The sequence below is a fragment of the Chiloscyllium plagiosum genome, unplaced genomic scaffold (genome assembly GCF_037043375.1).
Source record: "Chiloscyllium plagiosum isolate Xiang-an unplaced genomic scaffold, Cpla_swu_hap1 HiC_scaffold_34, whole genome shotgun sequence".
NCBI lineage: Eukaryota > Metazoa > Chordata > Chondrichthyes > Orectolobiformes > Hemiscylliidae > Chiloscyllium > Chiloscyllium plagiosum.
Genome location: NW_028270172.1, coordinates 23997842 through 24021679, shown reverse-complemented (window position 1 = coordinate 24021679; position 23838 = coordinate 23997842). Strand labels below are relative to the sequence as shown.

Below are 23838 nucleotides of genomic sequence, written 5' to 3'. Positions count from 1 at the left end.
AGCAAATGTGCAAATATGGAAAAGACACTGCCTTGGGCTCTGTCAATTATGGGTGTGGATGTAAGATGGGATCTGCAGTTGAGGATATAGAAAGTATGAGTACTAAATGAAGGAACAAAAATGTTGTCTGAACAGGGTAAATATGGAAAAGATGTCACTTTTTGTGTGAGAATTGAGAAACATGAGTCACTGTTTCAACATAATGGGTCACCCATCCAAGTAGACATGAGACATTGCAACTCTGTTCATCAAAAGGTGGTGGATATCGAGTCCTTGAATATTTTTAAGGCACAGATAGGTTTCCTGTTTAAACTGGTAAAATAACAACAATTTAGTTCACTCTTACACTGGTAAACTCCTCATTTTAAGGACAAATTGAGGTGGGCAGTAAATGCTGGCCTTGCCAGGGTCACCTACATCCCTGAAAAAAAGACAAAATGAAGCACTGCCCTTGACAGCTGTTTTATGACCATGTTGCTATTGATTTGGTGCTTAGCGTGAGAGAAATTAGACTGAGTGAGAGTAGGAGAGCCGTTCATGTGGGCCAGGGCCTCAATGAATAGATCTAGAGAAGAAAGCAAATGGGCAGAGGGAGGAAGGAAGAGTTCTGAAACTCGTATAAATCTTTTCGGTGCACGGTGGAGATGAAAGTGTTGGAAAGACAACTGTAAAGGTTTTGCCCACCTGTCTGTACTTAAGTTAGAGAAAACTGGAGGATTTATGGGTGTTACAGTCTCAACAGTACTGCTATTGGCAGCAATCGTAGATTCAATTTGAACAATCTCTGGAAATGAGATTCTGCCCTATTGATTATGTTATGTATGTCATTCTGTAATTCACCAATGATGATTTGAGCAGAGAATCTGTCTAAGCTGATTGGTTGGATAACCTGCTGTCATCGTAAGCCACTTGCTCAGGATCTGAATTATTGTTTGGTTCGAGGTCTGGAAATGTGTTGCCTGATGCAGAGTTTTGCTGGAAATGTTTTGGAGTCACAACAATTTCACATGCCAAGACCATCTGAAGAGAGTAAGAAGGAATGTATATTACTTAATAGAATGTAGAGAAAGTATTGGCTGTTAAATTAATTTTTACATCTGAAGAACATTAAGATGTGCTAGATTGAGTGTGTGTGTTCGTTCGGCTTTGGATATTTGTGTGTTCTCCTTGTGTTTTGTAGTTTGTTGCTAATCATTGCGATTTACCCCAGTGGCATGTACTTTGAACGGTAGAAGATTTTCATCAATGCTTTGGAGACACTCTAAACAGCTGGGAAAATAACATCAGAAGCTGTATAACTCCTCTTAATCTCGTAAAGCATCCCAAGTTGTTTCACAAAGACAGACAGTAACAATTAAACTGAACCACAGAAGTCAATATTAGAAAAGATAACCAAAGGTTTGGTTGAAAAAAGGTTGGCTTTCAGGAGGAAAGCAAGGTGGGAGGGCAGAAATATTTGTGATGTGAATTCCATACCTTAGGGAACAGACCTCTGAATGCACATTGAGAAGGGTTGGAGGGATTTGTAATTGGGGGGATTGCATGTGCACAGATGTCTCATCGGGTTACGAGTCAGGGTGAGTTTGCAGAGATGGGGAGAAGTTAGGCCATGGAGGAATTTGAAAATAAGCATGAGAGTTCCTGTGTTGATTACACTTCCTGGATGTTCAATGAAATAAGTGAAGAAGCCAAGTTGGTGCATGGACTGCAGAGAGTCACAAAGGTCTGAACAAGCAACCAGAAATGGAAAACTAATACAACCTCCCCAGCATCATCCACATCCCAAAAACAATTCCTTTTTATTTAAAAAGTGAACATTTTAATGTGACATTACCTGACATGAAGCTACATAAGGGGTCAGAGAAGAATTTTTAAAACATAGAATCCCTACAGTGTGGAAACAGGTCCTTCAGCCCAATAAGTGCACAGCGACCCTCTGAAGAGTAACTCACACAGACCTATTCCCCTACTCTAATATCCTATATTTACCCCTGACCAATGCACCTAACATGAACACTGTGGGCAATTTGGCTTGACCAATTCACCTAATCTGTATATTTTTGGATTGTGGGAAGAAACTGGAGGACCCAGAGGAAACCTATGCAGACACTGGGAGAATGTGCAACATCACACAGATAGTTGCCTGAGTTTGGAACCGAACCCAGGTTTCTGGTGCTGTGAGGTAACAGTGCTAACCACTGAACCACCATGCTACTGAGTGAAAGTGTCTGAAGGCAGGATGTGTCCAATCAAAATCTATGAATGTGAACTCATTTCACTGTCATGCCATTAGCCCTGGAAAATAAAGGAATAAAATGCCTTTTATTCAATGTGGGTTGCAATTCATTAATCTCCGTATTTTTAAGTGAATCCTACTTTTGAGGCTATAAGCAGTTAACAGAAGGAGATAATGGTGGAAGGGCTGAGAAGATAATTCTTGATTTCAAAACTGTACGGGTTGAATAATGTTCAACTAAATACAGAATAGAGGGTGTTCTGTCTAGAAAACCAATTGATGAAGAATAAACTGGATGAATTGGAGCCAATCTTAAGACATTTTGCTTCTCATTACAGGTGCTGCTACAACCATATACAGATATCTCCTAACCCAACGATCATGACTTTACTCTGTGTCTGCTTATGGGAGGAGCACATCAATGCCCACATCGTAAAACAATTAAACACTATTATTAATATGAAATTAGCAAGGTTTAAACAAAACTGAGAGATCCACAGCTGTGCACTGCCCACTAGGCTGGGGTTGATTGCCTTGAGTGGCTTGATGTACAGGAAATTTCAATCTGTCTAAATTACCAGAGAATTATGAGTATCATTCTTCACCTCATACCTATCAGACCTTTTGTTGAATCATGTATGTTGAGCCGGGCGGCTTGTTTTAGTTGATATGTTTAGTTTGTGCGAGCTTTTACAAAGATTTCTTGGCTGGATAGCCATTCATTCATGTACAGTAAGAGAACATAGAACATAGAAAGGTACAGCACAGAACAAGCCCTTTGGCTCATGAAGTTGTGCCAAGGTTTAATCCTAATATAAAATATAAAAACAACCTATGCATCCCTCAACTCACTACTATCCATGTGCAACATTCCGACAAACCTAACCAAACAGAGATTTGGGTTCAATTGAGGCTGTTGTTAAATTGGGGCTGTTGCTGGCAAGGTTATGTTCCATTTTTATTGTAGTTTATGCAAGGTGTTTTCACAAGGTGACAGTCCATTTTTAACAGTGTTCAGGATGAATGCACCTTTGCTAAAACTGGGTAATAGATTGCTGATTTTCTTTCCTTTTAAATGTGTTTTGTTTACACTGTGTGAGTTCAGTATGTAACAGACTGCAGATCCAACAAATGAAAGAATGTTTAAAATCCACCCCTGTAGATTGACTTGCCCGAAGCATTTATACTTAACAATCCATCCAGTCTGTGGAGTTCAGATCAAAGTAGGTTTTAGCTGAATGTGCCATTGTCACGTTTGGACAGATTCAGGTAACCGCTAACATCCAATGATCAATTAGAAATCTTTTTGCACTGTGTCTTTACAAAGACAGGAGGTGTGTTTGCTCCCAACCACACCTGGTGGACGCTTGTTAACCACAGACAGGTATTTCAATTGAACGTGGACTGTTTTGACTAACCGTTCTGACAAATATAAATAAGATGTGAAGATAAGTTTCTTGTTTTCAGTTACAAAACCAGCTGTTTATCTCTTACAAGTTGACACACTGAATAATGAAGGTTACATGCACCAAACTGAATTTTACAGCTATCCTGTATACTTCTTGTTTGAGCTATTTGTTCACATTTGTTCAAGAAAATAGCAAGTGTTGTGTGATAGTAGGGCACATTCTAACTAGTTTGCCTTTTACCATCCTGAGAGTGATGTGATTCAATAATAATGATGTTGACGACTCATGGCAATCAATCTCTATCAATTAGTTACAACAGACAACGAGTTGAGGTAGGAAAATCCCAGTGTGAAGGACATTGTGAACATTAGATCCAAAGGCAGCTGCACCTCCCAAGCAAACCACACATCAAACTCCAATCATTACATGTCAGATCACAAATTACTCACCGAGTATATCCAAAAGAAATTATTTTCTGAAATAAATTTATTTGTATTTGAATGAGGATAGAGCAGATGAATGCATGGCTGAGGAACTGGTATATGGGGGAAGGATTCACATTTTTGGATCATTGGAATCTCTTTTGGGGTAGAAGTGACTTGTACAAGAAGGATGGATTGCACCTAAATTGGAAGGGGACTAATATACTGGCAGGGAGATTTGCGAGAGCTGCTCGGGAGGATTTAAACTGGTAAGGTGGGGGGGGGTGGGATCCAGGGAGATAGTGAGGAAAGAAATCAATCTGAGACTGGTACAGTTGAGAACAGAAGCGAGTCAAACAGTCAGGGCAGGCAAGGACAAGGTAGGACTAATAAGTTAAACTGCATTTATTTCAATGCAAGGGGCCTAACGAGGAAGGCAGATGAACTCGGCATGGTTAGGGACATGGGACTGGGACATCATAGCAATTACAGAAACATGGCTCAGGGATGGGCAGATACAAATGCTACAGGAAGAATAGAAAGGGAGGCAAGAGAGTAGGGGGAGTGGCATTTTTGATAAGGGATAGCATTACAGCTGTACTTAGGGAGGATATTCCTGGAAATACATCCAGGGAAGTTATTTGGGTGGAACTGAGAAATAAGAAAGGGATGATTATCTTATTGGGATTGTATTATAGACCCCCTAATAGTCAGAGGGAAATTGAGAAACAAACTTGTCAGGAGATCTCAGCTATCTGGAAGAATAATAGTGTGGTTATGGTAGGGGATTTTAACTTTCCAAACATAGACTGGGACTGCCATAGTGTTAAGAGTTTAGATGGAGAGGAATTTCTTAAGTGTGTACAAGAAAAGTTTCTGATTCAGTATGTGGATGTACCTACTAGAGAATGTGCAAAACCTGACCTACTCTTAGGAAATAAGGCAGGGCAGGTGACTGAGGTGTCAGTGGGGGAGCATTTTGTGGCCAGCGACCATAATTTTGTTAGATTTAAAATATTGATGGAAAAGGATAGACCAGAGCTAAAAGCTGAAGTTCTAAATTGGAGAAAGGCTAATTATGATCGTATTAGGCAAGAACTTTCGAATGCTGACTGGGGGGGAGATGTTCGCAGGTAAAGGGGCGGCTGCAAAATGGGAAGCCTTCAGAAATGAGATAACGTGAATCCAGAGAAAGTATATTCCTGTCAGGGTGAAAGGAAAGGCTGGTTGGTATAGGGAATGCTGGATGACTAGAGAAATTGAAGGTTTGGTTAAGAAAAATAAGGAAGCATATGTCAGGTATAGACAGGATAGATCGAGTGAATCCTTAGAGTATAAATTCAGTAAGAGTATACTTAAGAGGGAAATCAGGAGGGCAAAAAGGGGACATAGCTTTGGCAAATAGAATTAAGGAGAATCAAAAGGGTTTTTACAAATACATTAAGGACAAAAGGGTAACAAGGGAGAGAATAGGCCCCTCAAAGATCAGCAAGGCGGCCTTTGTGTGGAGCCACAGAAAATGGCGGAGATACTAAGTGAGTATTTTGCATCAGTATTTACTGTGGAAAAGGATATGGAAGATATAGACTGTAGGGAAATAGATGGTGACACCTTGCAAAATGTCCAAATTACAAAGGAGGAAGTGCTGGATGTCTTGAAATGGTTAAAGGTGGATAAATCCCCAGGACCTGATCAGGTGTACCCGAGAACTCTGTGGGAAGCTAGAGAAGTGATTGCTGGGCCTCTTGCTGAGGTGCCGGAAGACTGGAGGTTGGTTAACGTGGTGCCACTGTTTAAGAAGGGTGGCAAGGACAAGCCAGGGAACTATAGACCTGTGAGCCTGATGTTGGTGGTGGGCAAGTTGTTGGAGGGAATCCTGAGAGACAGGATGTACGTGTATTTGGAAAGGCAAGGACTGATTAAGGATAGTCAACATGGCTTTGTACATGGGAAATCATGCCTCACAAACTTGATTGAGTTTTTTGAAGAAGTAACAAAGAGGATTGATGAGGGCAGAATGGTAGATGTGATCTATATGGTATTCAGTATGGCGTTCGACAAGGTTCCCCATGGGAGACTGATTAGCAAGGTTAGACCTCACTGAATACAGGCAGTACTCGCCATTTGGACACAGAACTGGCTCAAAGTTAGAAGACAGAGGGTGGTGGTGGAGGGTTGTTTTTCAGACTGGAGGCCTGTGACCAGTGGGCTGCCACAAGGATCGGTGCTGGGTCCTCTACTTTTTGTCATTTACACAAATGATTTGGATGCGAGCATAAGAGGTACAGTTAGTAAGTTTGCAGATGACACCAAAATTGGAGGTGTAGTGGACAGCGAAGAGGGTTACCTCAGGTTACAACAGGATCTGGACCAGATGGGCCAATGGGCTGAGAAGTGGCAGATGGAGTTTAATTCAAATAAATATGAGGTGCTGCATTTTGGGAAAGCAAATCTTAGCAGGACTTATACACTCAATAGTAAGGTCCTGTGTTTCTGAACAAAGAGACCTTGGAGTACAGGTTCATAGCTCCTTGAAAGTGGAGTTGCAGGTATTTAGGATAGTGAAGAAGGCATTTGGTATGTTTTCCTTTATTGGTCAGAGTACTGAGTACAAGGGGTGGGAGGTCATATTGTGGCTGTACAGGACATTGGTTAGGCCACTGTCGGAATATTGCGTGCAATTTTGGTCTCCCTCTTATTGGAAAGATGTTGTGAAACTTGAAAGGGCTCAGAAAAGATTTACAGGGATGTTGTTAGGGTTGGAGGATTTGAGCTATAGGGAGAGGCTGAACAGGCTGGGGCTGTTTTCCCTGGAGCGTTGGAGGCTGAGGGGTGACCTTATAGAGGTTTACAAAATTATGAGGGGCACAGAAAGGGTAAATAGGCAAAGTCTTTTCCCTGGGGTGGGAAGCCCAGAACTAGAGGGCATAGGTTTAGGATGAAAGGGGAAAGATATAAAAGACACCTAAGAGGCAACTTTTTCACACAGAGGGTGGTACGTGTATGGAATGAGCTGCCAGAGGATGTGGTGGAGGCTGGTACAATTGCAACATTTGAGAGGCATTTGGATAGGTATATGAATAGGAAGGGTTTGGAGGGATATGGGCCGGGTGCTGGCAGGTGGGACTAGATTGGGTTGGGATATCTGGTCGGCATGGACGGGTTGGACCGAAGGGTCAGTTTCCATGCTGTACATCTCTATAACTCTATGAGTCAACACCTGCTTCCTTCTGAGTCTGCACAGTTTCAAATTCATACACCATTGGGGATTAAGGAGCTAAATGATTATTGTCCGGTAAAGGAAATTAGTATAAATACATCATTCAGCAAAACGTTTGAAGGTGTAATTTAAAAAATAAGATGCTTCACATCCTGTAGATGAAGCAGAGTTCTAATTTTCACTTTCTGCTTTGAACTTGAATTTGGAAAGCTACCACAATTATTTTTAATTAATGGGTGGTGATTCTGCAACATGAATACCAGGAGCAAGGAGACTGGCATAAAAATAAAATCAAAATCACTAATGTTGATCTTTATCACAAGTAGGCTGAATTACAAAGGAGTGGAACTGATGCTTCAGTTGCATAAATACTTGTTCAATACCCACCCCCAACCTCATTCTGTCTGGAGTTTTGCATTCAGTGCATAGGCCTTGGAGGTGGTGGAGCGCAAATTAGCAGAATATACTGGGAGTTAAAAGAATTCAAATATGAGAATGGGAGTATACATTTTGCCATGTATTCCCTTGTTTATCAAAGGGGGTGGACTGGCCAAATCCAGATATTTAAAACGTTTGAAGGTTTCAAAGTGGTGGATAGAGAGAAGTGGACTCGATTTTCCTGCCCCCATGGAGACAGGATTAAAGGCAAGGTTGGTGGACTGGAGGGGTTTGGAAAGTAAGGAGCATCCTCATTGTGATTTCTCTCTCATGCGAAATTGCTTCTGAGGGACTTTCTCAGGGGTCAGGCTGGTGAAAAGATTGGGCACCCATTCCACGGAGGCGAGTAGCAAATTTCTGATCTAGGTCTCAGTTTGGCGCCTGTTTGTAAAATGCCTGAACTGCCCTGTTGCTGAATATGGGGACCACTAGCTCACTGGGAGTGGTCAACCCTGAAGACATCTGAGAGCAGGATTGTCACTGGGTTGGAGGGTCCATGTCATATTATCAGGGCCATTTGTCTGCCAAGCTGGAATCACAACCAGGTCCGATGCTAAAGCGAGTCTTATTTATAGCTCTGTGAACATTGCAAGTCCTTGGTTCCAATATCAGTACAGCTCAGTGAGGAAACCTCTATGTTTCCATGTTGACAGTAGCGTTATGGTCTGCCTCAGTGGTGCTCACCTTTCCTGATGGCTACAGCGACTCCAGAGCTGTGGTCTCTCTGTTTGGGGCACCCATATCAGGAGCCCATCTGCCATCCTGACTGGAATGGTGAGCATGGCAGAGACCAGTTTAGAGAACATGCCCCAGAAGAATGCAATGACAGTTATGCTGCCGGAATGTTTGGGTTCAGAACATCCTATCGGCTCAATGACAGGGTTCCGACTCCAAAGACAGGATCCTGCTCATTATTTCCTCTGAACAAAGGAACACAGAAACGTAATGTTAAAATGAGAGCTGGGCTGTTCAGAGGTGAGACGTGGAAGCATTTCTTCACTCCAAAGGAGGTGGGAATTGTTTTGCTTCTTAAAAAGCTGTGGATGATGGATGGTAGCTTATAAGACTGAGATGGCTAGACTGTGCTGAGTTACAGGTGCTAAAGGGTCTGGAGCAATGGTGGGTCAATGCTTTAACAGGTGCCTATCAGTCATTTCAACTGAATAACCTCCTCCAGTTCCTTTCTTCATTTTCTAATTATTTAAGCAAAATAAATGAATGATTTATGTTCAATTTTTAATATTATGAAGATGTATAGTGCATAACTATTCTCAGAAATGTCCCACAGTACTTCCTAATAAGCCACTAATGAAGCATAGTGAAGCAGATTGTCATTACCATATTGTCTGTAGAGAGGCCCATGAACAATGAGATGATGACCTCGTTTCTTTTGGAACTGATGGGTAAAGTAAGAATGCAGATCTGGGCACCAAAACAGCTCCCCCATCTTCTCAAAGTAGAATGTGAGACTCTTCGAACCTTCTCAGTCTATTCATAAAAAACAGGCAGAGCTTTTATTTAACAATATGGTATTTCAAAAGATGCTGAACAGTTGCTGTACCTTTTTATAAGCAAGATTAGGGAGTAATCTCTATCCCCATAAGACAAGCACAAAGCAGCATTGTTATTTTAGCTATATAACCAACTTTAATTTAGAACGAGAAAGAGTTAGTGTTGGGATTATTGTAAAGAGCACATTTGACTTGTTTACAAATGTTCAGGAACATTGTGTTGAATTATTAGAAATAGCATGTCACTATAATTAATTATAGCGATTAAAAGTAATCTGTATGTGTAAAGTTAGTTTATGAGAACAAATATGCTCTGCTGCCTGGTCTCTGGAAATAGCACCTGCACATTGCAGTTAGTCAGGGCTGAATAATGTCTGCTGTACAGTTAGATAGATGTCCTGGAGTTTTGATAGATTGTCATGTGGAGTGGGGAATTCGTTTTTGTCTCTTGGATGAATATGAAATTTATTACCACGTAGAGCAATTGAGGCAAACAGCACAAATGCATTTAAGGGGAAGATAAACATCAGATGTAAATAAACAATGAAAAGTAGGAATGATAGGGTGAGATGAAATGGATTGGAAGAGAGCTCATGTTGAACATAAGCATTGTCATTGATCCTTGGGCCAAATGGACTGGTTCTATCCTCCATATTCTACGCAGTTTTATAGAAAGTGTAATGGATGCAATCAAAGGGAAAAGGAACAGGGAGCTTTATGGTTTCCTGTGTTATTATCCCATTGTAAATCCTGTTTCTGTTTCAAATTCAAAGCAAGCAGAATGAATGACTGCAGACAGTTTGCTGACTGGACAGTCCCATACTGTCTTGGCAAGAATGAACAGTTTACCGATGTCATAATGTCTCCTGGGAATGTACACCTGAAGACAGGATATTCCATGGTTAAAAAGTGTCATATCCTTGGAATCTTTCAATTTACAGTGTACTTGCTTGCATCAAGACTTGACTGGGCCAAATACCTATGACTTCATGGATATCCCCTCAATATCCTCTCTATCCTTTGCAATCTCCTGGATGCAAAAATACAAATGAGGTTACAGTTTCATGGGGGACAAGATATTTGCCAAATCTCATTCAACAGATTCTGTTTCAGTTGTGAGTCCAGATATTTTGCCAACTTGATTTTGAACTCCCCAGTGTCCAACTTCCAATGGGGTCATCTTTAGCATGGGAATGCAGAGACCCAGTTAAAGCAGACACCAGCATTTAGCCAACTGAGATCTCAGCACAGAGCAGAATTGAAACTGTCACTATATACTTCAGCATTCAACCAATTTATGGCACCACTCATCGAACCATCAGGACTGACTGTTCCATTTTTTTTCTTATGTTTTACTTGTGTTCACCTCTGCAAGTTTACCACATTTTTCATATCTCTAGACTAAAACTGGCTTCAATGCCAATCCTGCTAGATGCCTCATCCTCCACTTTCCATAAACTTGAAGCCATTCAAAATTCTGTTGCCCATATTCTAACTTACATCAGTCACATTAACCCATAAGTGGAGAGTGTTGCGCTGGAAAAGCACAGCCAGTCAAGCAGCATCCGAGGAGCAGGAGAATCAAAGTTTCGAGCGTAAGCTCTTCTTCAGTGGTCACTTTCTCCCACGTTAACCCATAACCCTATACTTGCTGGCCAAAGTATCTCTTGGAATGGCAGTACGCTGATAGTAAAAAGTTTATTCCCTTGTTCACGCTCTGTGATATCACCCTTTTCTATGTTTGTCATTCTTCCAACAGGGCATTGGTGGAACCGCATCTCAAATACTTTGTACAGGTTTTTAGTTCTTACTTAGGGAAAGATGTAAATGCACTGGAGTTGGTTCAGAAGAGATTTAATAGACTGTTACCTGAGTAATCCTAAGGAGATCGTTGGACAGGCTGGGCTTGTTTCCACTGGAGTTTAGAAGTATAAGGGGTGACTTGATTGAGTGTTTAAAATCTTAAGAGGCCATGACAAGGTGGAGTTGAAAGGAAGGTTTCCTCTTATGGTTGAGAGCAGAACTAATTTCAACATTAAAGGTTTCCCTTTTCAGAGATATATTTTCTTTGAGTTGTGCAAATGTTGAACTCTCTGTCTCAGAAGGTGCTGAAGGCAAAGTAATTAAATGTTTTTAAGACAGAGGTAGATTAGACAAAGGAAGTAATGAGGATCTAGTGATATGTGGTGGGATTGTGTGCAGGCCTTTATTGAATGGCAGGCTTGAGGGACTGAGTTGTCTATTTTTGCTCTTGTTTCGTATGTTTATTTGTTCAACAACTCTTTGATAAATTGGAGCTCCTGTAACTCTTACACATCTCTTCTAGTCATGCTTTCGGCTCTATAGTCATAGAGTCATACAGCACGGAAATGGACTTTTTAGTCCAACTTGTCAATGCCGACCGAGTTTTCCAAACTAAACTAGTCTCACTTGTCTGTATTTGGCCCAAATCCCTCTAAACCTTTCCCATTCATCTATCTAAATATCTTTTAAATGTTGTAACTGTACCTGTATCTACCACTTCCTCTGGCAGTTCATTCTACAAATGAACCATTCTCTGTGTGAAAACATTGTCCCTCAGGTCCCTTTTAAATCTTTCTCCTCTCACTTATGTCTTCTGATTTTGAACTCCCCCAACCCATGGAAAAGAGCTTTGCTATTCACCTTATCCATGCCCCTCATGATTTTATAAAACTCTATAAGGTCACCCTTCAAACTCCTATGCACCTTTTGAATAAACTCCCAGCTTATTCTTCTGACTAATACCCTGTGGTCTTGGCAACATTCTGGTAAATCTTTTCTGAACCCTCTCCAATTTTCAGCTCTAGAATTTCGTCCATAAACCTCTCTGCCTGCCTTTCCTCTTTTATGACTCATCTTAAAACTTAGCTCTTCTTTCTACATTAGGAGGGCAAGTTGTTGTTGACCACCTTTTAAATGAAGATTTTTGCATGTGACATTATATGGCAGGAACTGAGAATTAGGAGAAAGTGAGGAGATGCTGGGGATCAGAGTCGAGAGTATGGAGCTGGAAAAGCACAGCAGGTCAGGCAGCATCTGAGGAGCAGGAGAGTCGACGTTTCAGGCATAAGCATCAGGAATCAGGACCTATACCTGAAACATCGATTCTGCTGCTTCTTGGCTATTGCCTGACTTGCTGTGCTTTTCTAGGAACTGAGATTTTGTAGATCTTGATCAGGCAGCGCTCTGAAAGCTCGTGCTTCCAAATAAACCTGTTGGACTATAACCTGGTGTCGTGTGATTTTTTTTTTTAACTTGTCCACCCCAGTCCAACACCGGCACCTCCACATTTTTGATCATGACATTCCAAAGTGGATTAGAGCGTGTGAAGTTCTTCTGAAACATAATGGCTGTTGGCATGTTGAAAAAGCACTGGCCTATTTCTGATGGTCACTGAAGCTTAGATTTTTTTCTCGGAGACCAGGGATAATTCCCCTCCTTGTCTTCAAAGTAGTGCAACATAGGATCATGTTTGCCTACCTGACAGGGCCTTGCGTTAGCATCTCAACACCAAAAGGCACAGTCCATGACAAATGTGGAACTCTGTCAGTGCTGTGTAGGATTGATAGCCCAAATTTTGTTCAAGTCTCTAGGACGGGGCTTGAACTTCCACCTCTCAGGGGAGTTAATGTAAAAATACAAAATGCTAGGGAGGGAAAAGCACTGGTCTTTAAAATATAATTACGTGAAAGTATAAAGTTCCTGGGAGTGATGATCACCAACCATCATTCTGATTCACCCACGTTGACATTGCGATCAAGAAAGCACAGCAATGCCCTTAATTCCTCAAGAGGCTATGGAAATTTGGCATGTCCACAATGAACTTTTGCAAGTTTTTACAGATGGACCATAGAAAGCATCCTTTCTGGATACATCAGTGTGGTACGGCAACTGCTCTACCCAAGACTGTAAGAAACGACAGAGATGTGAACACAGCTCAGTCCATCGTGCAAACCAACATCCCATCCATTGACTTCATCTATACTTCCCATTGACTCAGGAAAGCAATCAACTTAATCAAAGACCGTTCCCACACTGGTTACACTCTATTCCACCCTCTTCTGTCAGGCAGAAGCTATGAAAGTTTCTACCAAGAGATTTATTGAACAGCTTCTTCCATGCCTTTATCAGACTTTTGATTGGACCTCTTTAATGTTAATGTTGATCTTTCTCTGCATCTTCGGCAGCTGTAACATTGAATCCTGCACGCTGTAATGTTACCGTGTCGTACTTGTACAGTATGATTTGCCTGTAAAGCATGTTATAGTCATCGAGTCATACAACACTGAAGCAGACCCTTTGGTCCAACCAGTCCATGCTGAACATAATCCCAAACTAATTAGTCCCCTCTGCCTGCTCCGGGCCCATATCGCTCCAAATCCTTTCCTGTTTAATGCATCCATCCAAATGTCTTTTAAATGTGTAATTGTGCCCACATCCACCACTTCCTCAGGACATTCACTCCACATGCGAACCACCCTCTGTGTTAAAAAAAAAGCCTCTTGTGTTTTTTAAGATATCTCTCAGTGGACACCATTAGGGCAGTTGTTTATTGGAGATTTTTATTGAATTCAAATTTCCCCATCTGCTATGGTGGGCACCCAGGTCCCAGTGCATTATGCATTGATCTGAATCTATTAGTTTTTCTCTCTCAGTCTATTTACTCAAACCCAAACAGCCTACAGGAAGGATGTGATAGCACTGGAGGGAGTGCAGTGGGGATTCACTAAAATGCTAAGGCAATCCTTTTCACTGTACCCCAGTACATGTGACAATAATAAATCAAATTAAATTAAACTAAAACACAGCAAAGCATAATACCATTTTAGTAACCTATGTAACATGTAGAATATGTAACTGTATAATACTTCTCTGAATTGCACGACAGAACTTTTGAAATAAAGGATAGGTTCATGAGCACTAATCTGTCGATAACTGGATGATTTACTGATGGTAACTGAAAATGCTCCTAGAAGGAAATGGAATGAAAACACCTTTTATATTATCTGTTCATAATATGAATTAACTCAATTCCTTTCCTGCTATGAGTGATGTACCTCTCCCACCAGTTTTTATCAGGAAGAACAGAAGGCAGGCTGCAGGATTATTTTTCAGAGTGGCACTGTGTTGGCACAGGCTCACATTTGCCATGCCAAGGGTTTATGGGTCTAAAGTTCAAGACATTCATATCCTGTGTCCATGAGGAATAGCTTGCAGGTAGAAGCCATTATTCTATTTAAAATTGAGGTAATTCACACTGCAACAAATGTTCAAATCATTTGGTAAAACCTATTGCTCAATCTGTGTTTGAGGTATAATCATCTCATTGATCAAAACTCTCAAAGACCTGAGTGGCCGTCACAGTCACTTGAAGTTTGTAAATGAGAAAATCACACAAAATAAAAGGGCCATGCATCTGTCTATTCTTTCCAGCATATTTGCTGTCTGCATTTTATGATTTACTGGTATGTTTGACTTGTGACCATCCCAGAACAGAACCCCCAAGTTTGGTGACAATCAGCTAAGGAGAAAGTGAGGTCTGCAGACGCTGGAGATCAGAGATGGAAATGTGTTGCTGGAAAAGCGCAGCAGGTCAGGCAGCATCTAGGGAACAGGAGAATCGACGTTTCGGGCATTAGCCCTTCTTCAGGAATGAGGAAAGTTGGTCCAGCAGGCTAAGATAAAAGATAGGGAGGAGGGACTTGGGGGAGGGGCGTCGGAAATGTGATAGGTGGAAAGAGGTCAAGGTGAGGGTGATAGGTCAGACTGGGGTGGGGGTGGAGAGGTCGGGAAGAAGATTGCAGGTTAGGAAGGCGGTGCTGAATTTGATGGATTTGACTGAGACAGGCTGGGGGGAGGGGAAATGAGGAAACTGGTGAAATCCGAGTTCATCCCTTGTGGTTGGAGGGTTCCTAGCCGGAAGATGAGGCGTTCTTCCTCCAACCGTCGTTTCGCTGTGGTCTGACGATGGAGGAGTCCAAAGACCTGCATATCCTTGGTGGAGTGGGAGGGGGAATTGAAATGTTGAGCTACAGGGTGGTTGGGTTGGTTGGTCCGGGTGTCCCAGAGGTGTTCTCTGAAACGCTCCGCAAGTAGGCGGCCTGTCTCCCCAATATAGAGGAGGCCACATCGGGTGCAAAGGATGCAATAGATGATATGTGTGGAGGTACAGGTGAATCTGTGGCGGATATGGAAGTTTCCTTTGGGGCCTTGGAGGGAGGTGAGGGGGGAGGTGTGGGCGCAAGTCTTGCACCTCCTGCGGTTGCAGGGGAAGGTGCCGGGAGTGGAGGTTGCGTTGGTGGGGGGTGTGGATCTGACGAGGGAGTCACGGAGGGAGTGGTCTTTACGGAATGCTGATAGGGGAGGGGAGGGAAATATATCCTTGGTGGTGGGGTCCGTTTGGAGGTGGCGGAAATGACGGCGGATGATGCGCTGTACATGGAGGTACACCCCACCCCCCACCACCAAACCATCATCTCCCAGACCGTCCATAACCTCATCACCTCGGGGGATCTCCCATCCACCGCCTCCAACCTCATAGTCCCACAACCCCGCACCTCCCGCTTCTACCTCCTGCCCAAATTCCACAAACCTGACTGCCCCGGCCGACCCATTGTCTCCGCCTGCTCCTGCCCCACCGAACTCATCTCCGCATACCTTGACACCGTCCTGTCCCCCTTAGTCCAAGAACTCCCCACCTACGTTCGGGACACCACCCATGCCCTCCACCTGCTCCATGATTTTCACTTCCCCGGTCCCCAACGCCTTATTTTCACCATGGACATCCAGTCCCTGTACACCTCCATCCCCCATCACGAAGGACTCAAAGCCCTCCGCTTCTTCCTTTCCCGCCGTACCGACCAGTACCCTTCCACTGACACCCTCCTTCGACTGACTGAACTGGTCCTCACCCTGAACAACTTCTCTTTCCAATCTTCCCACTTCCTCCAAACGAAAGGAGTAGCCATGGGCACCTGCATGGGCCCCAGCTATGCCTGCCTCTTCGTAGGATATGTGGAACAATCCATCTTCCGCAACTACACTGGCCCCACCCCCCACCTTTTCCTCCGCTACATCGATGACTGTATCGGCGCCGCCTCGTGCTCCCACGAGGAGGTTGAACAGTTCATCCACTTCACCAACACCTTCCACCCCGACCTCAAATTCACCTGGACAGTCTCAGATTCCTCCCTCCCCTTCCTCGACCTTTCTATTTCTATCTCAGGCGACCGAATCAACACGGACATCTACTACAAACCGACCGACTCCCACAGCTACCTGGACTACACCTCCTCCCATCCTGCCCCCTGTAAAAACGCCATCCCATTCTCCCAATTCCTTCTACTCCGCCGCATCTGCTCCCAGGAGGACCAGTTCCAAAAACGCACATCCCAGATGGCCTCCTTCTTCAAGGACCGCAATTTCCCCCCCGACGTGGTCGACGATGCCCTCCACCGCATTTCTTCCACTTCCCGATCCTCCGCTCTTGAACCCCGCCCCTCCAACCGCCACCAGGACAGAACCCCACTGGTCCTCACCTACCACCCCACTAACCTCCATGTACAGCGCATCATCCGCCGTCATTTCCGCCACCTCCAAACGGACCCCACCACCAAGGATATATTTCCCTCCCCTCCCCTATCAGCATTCCGTAAAGACCACTCCCTCCGTGACTCCCTCGTCAGATCCACACCCCCCACCAACGCAACCTCCACTCCCGGCACCTTCCCCTGCAACCGCAGGAGGTGCAAGACTTGCGCCCACACCTCCCCCCTCACCTCCCTCCAAGGCCCCAAAGGAAACTTCTATATCCGCCACAGATTCACCTGTACCTCCACACATATCATCTATTGCATCCTTTGCACCCGATGTGGCCTCCTCTATATTGGGGAGACAGGCCGCCTACTTGCGGAGCGTTTCAGAGAACACCTCTGGGACACCCGGACCAACCAACCCAACCACCCTGTAGCTCAACATTTCAATTCCCCCTCCCACTCCACCAAGGATATGCAGGTCTTTGGACTCCTCCATCGTCAGACCACAGCGAAACGACGGTTGGAGGAAGAACGCCTCATCTTCCGGCTAGGAACCCTCCAACCACAAGGGATGAACTCGGATTTCACCAGTTTCCTCATTTCCCCTCCCCCCAGCCTGTCTCAGTCAAATCCATCAAATTCAGCACCGCCTTCCTAACCTGCAATCTTCTTCCCGACCTCTCCGCCCCCACCCCAGTCTGACCTATCACCCTCACCTTGACCTCTTTCCACCTATCACATTTCTGACGCCCCTCCCCCAAGTCCCTCCTCCCTATCTTTTATCTTAGCCTGCTGGACCAACTTTCCTCATTCCTGAAGAAGGGCTAATGCCCGAAACGTCGATTCTCCTGTTCCCTAGATGCTGCCTGACCTGCTGCGCTTTTCCAGCAACACATTTCCATCTCTGACAATCAGCTAACCATTGCTAACTTTTTGTTCAAAGTGGATGAAGTTTGAAATTCCAGTTACCTACTAAGAGAATAAAATCACAGCATTCTATGATTTTAAGCAAACAAATGGAAATTTTCCTTACTCCAGTTAACAGTCTACAATATTTGCTTTGAACTCTATCACCCAGATTGAGGTAAACATTAGATAAACCTGCATCAACATGAAAACTGTGGTCAAACGAATCACAATACACATCATATGGGAGATGTGATCAAGATATATCTCAAATTTCTCAGCAATTCACTCAGAATACCACCAATTACAGAAGTACCTTTATCTTCCTCACAAACGATGTGAGTTCTTCTTTTTTTGAAGATCTAGCTTCAATCTCCTCCATTCACCACTCAAACTCATCCTGTCTGAATGACTGCTCACTTCCCAGTTGTCCAACCTTGTTACCTGAAAGTCTCCTCTGTTTCTTTCCCAATGCCACTGTGGGAACTTCAGCTTCCCAGTTTAATGTTCCAATCAAAGATAGCACCTCTGCCAAAGAGGCACACCTGTACACTACATAGAACAGCATCAAAATTGCAATCTAGAGATGGACCAGTCTGTTCAACCAGCTCTTGTTGGTCATTATCCACCACACAAGCATGTCGTTCTAACTCTGTGCCCATCCTGTTTCAACCACTTTCAGAAACTGCATAGAAATCCGACTCTTTTTTTCTCCTTCTCTCGTCTTCTTTCAATGAGGCATTAAACCAAAAATCTGTCAACGCCTTCAGGTGGCTTGCAAATCACTTGGCACATTTTTGAAGAACTGCTTTGATCTTCTGTCCTGGCCAATATTTATCCCTCAATCAATATCTATCTAAAGTCTATCCATCTGTTATTACATTATATTGTGGGAGCGATATGTGTTCAAATTGGTCACGACATTTCCTATATTACAGTAGTACGTATATGTTAAAGTGCTTAATTTACTTGAAAGTACACTACTTTGAAGCCTGATGTGGTCATGATAGGCATTACATTAAGGTTATTCTTTCTCTTTTTCTGGTAATATTTTAATGCAATTTTGTAAGCTTTGGAACTTCATAAGTAAACACTAAATTTACATTCACTCATATAACAGAGAACAACAACAGAGCTATTAAGTCAGGTACCTGATATGTAAATGCGTTGCTTGTTACACACAATTCTCTTCAACGTTAAAATCCATCATTTATAACCTGGTATTGCAGAATCTCTTTAGTTAAGAGGTATGGGTTGTTAATAATGTTGTATTTTAATGAGGTATGATTGCTCCTAATCAATTTCTGCTGCAAGTGCTAAGGAAATTACTTGAATTGGTTTCTGCTATTTGTTTAATTTGCTATTATACTCCACAGTTGCTTCTTTCTGAATAATTTTCTTTTCATTTTAAAAATAAAGCTTTGTGAATTCACAGTTAGTTGCCATAACGATAGTACTTAGTGCTTTTCCTGAAAGGCTGCTTTATTTGTTGTACTTCTTTTGTTTACTATTTGCTGAATTATCCAAAATTGCATTGTATCTGCTGCACTGAAGCAGGCTATTTGACCTGAAGGATCACCAGAACTGAAACGTTAACTCTGATTTCTCTTCACAGATGCTGCCAGACCTGCTGAGCTTTTCCAGCAACTTCTGTTTTTATTTCTGATTTACAGCATCTGCAGTTAATTTGATTTTTATTTAGTATATACTGGTATTTATGCGTCTATTTCATCTACTTATATCCATATATTCTTCCTTCGTTCTTCCTAAAGCACCCCCTTTATGACACCTATATGGCTTGTCTCAATTACCACTTGAGGTGGTGGGTCCACTTTCTTGACATACTGTGTTTTAAAAAAAGTTTATTAAAGCTTTCTTATTGGACTCATTAATGGCTATTTTACATTTAGAGTTCTTGGTTTTGGACTATCCTGCAAATCAAAACATTTTGCCTTTGTCTACCCTTTTGAATTCCTTCACAATTTTAAAGATCGTATTTAGCCTTCCTTTTCTAGAATAAAGTGCCTCACTCTCAATAAATATTGTTGCCTCATGACCTTTTCCTTGAATGTTGTCTCTGTACTCTCCAATATGACAGGAAGTAAATGGGTTGTAAAAGGACAAAGACGACCTCCAGTGAGTGTAAAGTGGATGAGAGCCACATTTGAAAAAGTCCAGCCTAATAACCATTTTTATGGCATCGCTGGGGGCCACCTAGGACAGGTCTTCTTCAAGAACCTCCCAGTTGGCAGCTGAGTGCATGGAGAAGCAGGTCACAGCATCCTTGACAAACATTGAGCGTATTAGCAAACTGATTTCTTAAAAGCATGAAAAAGGACAATATAAATTATATTTATAGATAAAGTGACCTTAACAGCAATTTGTAACAAATGCCCTGTCCAATTATTGAGCAATCCTGACTAATATGGTCAGGTGCAGGGAGTGCAGACTTTGGGCAAGAATTGAGAAACTGGCCATCCTGGACTCTTGGGAAGCTTTGTACCTTCCAGTTGGATGCATTATTGTTGTAATTCTAGACTATTGCTTTACAATGAAGCTACCAGAACAGTCAATTGATGTTGCCACAGGAGGGTGCCAACCATGGCTCAGTGGGCATCACTCTTGCCTCCTGAGTAGGGAGATCACAGGTTTGAAGCCCACTCCTGTGGCTTAAATGCATAATCAAGGTGGATGCTCCAGGTACCAATCCTGAGGAGTGTGTAATGTTTGAGCATGTTGTCATTTGGGTGCGATATTAAATTGGTGCCATGTCTGTTCTCTCAAGTGTATATAGAGTCATACAGCACAGAAACAGACCCTTTGGTCCAACCAGTTCATGCTGACCATAATCCCAAATTAAACTAGTCCCACCTGCCTGCTCCTGACCCGTATCCTCCAAATCTTTCCTATTCATGTACTTAGCCAAGTGTTTTTTAAACGTCGTAACTGTGCCTACATCTTCCACTTTTTAGGAAGTTCATTCCACATTTACCCTCGTGTCTTTTTTAAACTCTCTCCTCTCACTTTAAAAATATGTTCCCTAGTCTTGAAGTCCTCTATCCTAGGGAAAAGACACCTACAGGTCACCCTATCTAGCCTATTCACCCCCATGATTTGATAAATCTCTGTAAGGTCACCTCTCAACGTCCTTTACTCCAGTGAAAAAGGTCTCCGGTCTATCTCTCCTTTTCTTAATAACTCAAACCGACTATACCCTGTAACATCCTGATAAATCTCTTCTGAACCCTTGCCAGTTGAATAATATCCTTCCTATAATGGGGCGACCAGAACTGGACACAGTACTTCAGAAGAGGCCTCACCAATGTCCTGTATAACCTCAACATGACTTCCCATCTTTTACACTCAAAGGACTGAGCAAGGAAGGCAAGCATACTGTATGCCTTTTTAACTATCTTGCCTACATGAGACGCAAACTTCAAAGAACCCCTAGATCCTTCAGTTCTACAACATGTGAGATTTCCATGGTTTTGTAGAAAAGTAGTGGATTGCTCCCTGATATTATGGCCAATATTTATCCCTCCACCATCATAACTAAAACAGATGATCTTGTGATTAACATACTGAAGTTGCTGGGAGCTTGCTGTTCAGAAATCCGTTGGCGCATTGCTTTAACAACAATGCTCTTTATGTGCTTTTGGATGTCCTGAGCTTGTTAAATGTCCTATTTAAATGCAAATCTTTCTTTCTATCGATTTGCCTTCAAATTAGAACATCTTTGAAATGGTCTCCACACTTTCAGCTCAGAACATGCTCTGAAACTATTGACAGATGATTCACTCCTGTTTGTGTTTCTCTTGTAGGACTCAGAGTCCCTTGACACCTACATTCAGAACACTCTTTCGGCTCTCTACCCACCATTCGAAGCTACTGCGGCCACTGTCCTGTGGCAGTTGTTCCACTTGGTGGAGAGGTCATATCGAGGGGACGGGCTCCGCTGTCTGATTGACTTCCTTGTTCCCGCCAAGAGAATCCTGCAGTGCATTCAACAGGAAACATGTGTAAGTAAAGGCTCACCCCACGAAACAAGACCTTTCATTGTTGATGGCTTAGGGAACACAATAATACAACAGGAATCTTGAATACAGCAATTTTAGTCTGGCTAGAATAAAGCGGATTTAGTTAGTAGAGTCCTGTTAAATCCCGAACCAGTCATGCATGATAGTGAGAAGTAATGTGTGAGCAAGTCTCCGATTTCATGGAGTTACTTTCAGAATTCAGGTCTCCAGGCAAATTGCATTCTTCCTAATGGAGAAACTTGAGGATTAAATATTTTTGAGAGATTTATTGAACAGAGTAATGATTCTGTTGAGGTGCAGGCTGGAATATAGAGGCAAAAGGTAGAATGGATTTTCTTCCTTATTTTGCCCCATATTCATCCTTGAGGAGTCACCAAGTCATGGGTTGGAGACCCACACCAGAGCATAAAATCTTGGTTGAGAATTCTTTGCAGTGCAGAGGGAATGCTGAATTGTTCAATGTGCTGTCTTTTAAGTGTGACATTAAACTGTAGCTCCAAATACTCCAAAGTCTCCTCAGTATTCTGGCTAATGTTTATCCCAAAGCTAGCATCACTAATTGGCTGAGTGGGTGATACTCAAGAGGTGTTTTTGTATTGAGTCCCCTGCTGTTTATAGGATATATAATTAATCTAGATTTGAACGTGAGAGGGTTGATCAGTAAATTTGTGGATGGTTGGAAAATTGATAAGGTGGTAAATAATGAGACAGCTAGCTTTAGACTAAATTAGACAGTATGGAAACATTCCCTTCAGCCCAACAAGTCCACACTTAACCTCTCAAGAGTAACCCACCCAGAACCATTCCCCTACCCTACATTTATAAATTCAACTAACATATTGGTCAATTTAGCATGGTCAATTCACCTGACCTGCACATCTTTGGACTCTGGGAGGAAACTGGAGCACCCAGAGGAAACTCACATAGACACGGGGAGAATGTGCAAACTCCACACAGACAGTCGCCCAAGGCAGAGATCAAACCTGGGTCCCTGGCGCTGTGAGGCTGCAGTGCTAACCACTGAGCCACCATGCCACCCTGATTACATGGGGATATAGATGGATTGGTCAGATGACCAAATAGAATTCACTCTGGATTAACGTGAGGTGATGAAACTGGGCAGGGAAAACAAAACAAGGGAATACATGATGAATGGTAGGGATCAGGGGGAACCTTGGTGTGCAGATGCAACACTTTCTTAAGGTAGCAGGACAGATAGATAGTGGTAAAGGCGGCATATGATAGTGTTGTTCTTATTGGCCGAGACGTAGAATTTAACAGCATGGAGGTTATGTTGGAGCTGTGTAAAGTGTTAGTTAGGCCACAAATGGAGTATTGTTTGCAATTCTGGAATTTCACACTAGGAGCGATATGATGCACTGGAGAGGATGCAGAGTAGATATATCAGAATGTTGCCTAGGCAGGAGAGTTTCAGTTATAAAGAGAGATTAGACAGATTGGAGATGTTTTGCATGGAGCAGAGTTGAGACTATTTGAAATGTATAAAATTATGAGGGGCATGGATGGGGTGGACACGAAGAAACATTTCACTGTGGTGGAGGGATCAATGACCAGGGGAGATAGATTTAAGGTCAGGGGCAGAAGGTTTAGAGGGGATGTGAGGAAACTGTTTTCACCCAAAGGGTGGTGGGAATCTGGAACTCATTGCTTGTAAAGATGGCAGAGGCAAAAACCCTCATAAAATTTAAGAAGTGCATATTTAGATGTGCACTATGATTTGACAATTAAATCTATGACTTGACAATTAATGTAGTTAATCTGGTCATTATCACCCTGCAAATTTGTAAGAGTTTGTTGTATAGAAATTGGCTTCTGCATTATCTATAGTACAAAAGTGACTATACATCCAATTTATTTCTTTGACTGTAAAGCTCTTCAGGACATTCTGTTCTATAAAGTTGCTCTATAACGTGGAATTCAGTTCTCTTCCTAGTTGACTGCTTGCTATACTGTACACTAATAAAAAAAGAAAAAGAAATTAAAATGTGGGTAAGGAGTAGTGGCAAGTGGTAGTGAGGTCAGCGTGGAATACTAATATCTGACTAATTTAATTCTCCCATTTTCCAAAAGAATTGGCAGCAG

General features: G+C 42.6%; 1 protein-coding gene across 5 annotated transcripts in view; it reads left to right on the top strand.

Annotated features, from left to right (window-relative positions):
• Positions 1-23838, top strand: part of plekhg4b (pleckstrin homology domain containing, family G (with RhoGef domain) member 4B) — a 184260-nt gene that overhangs the window by 54848 nt on the left and 105574 nt on the right. For all 5 annotated transcript variants that reach the window (XM_043719354.2, XM_043719356.2, XM_043719353.2 and 2 more), the window contains exon 2: positions 21520-21717. In XM_043719354.2, the coding sequence (XP_043575289.1) occupies positions 21520-21717 (198 nt within the window). The remainder of the gene's footprint in view (positions 1-21519; positions 21718-23838) is intronic.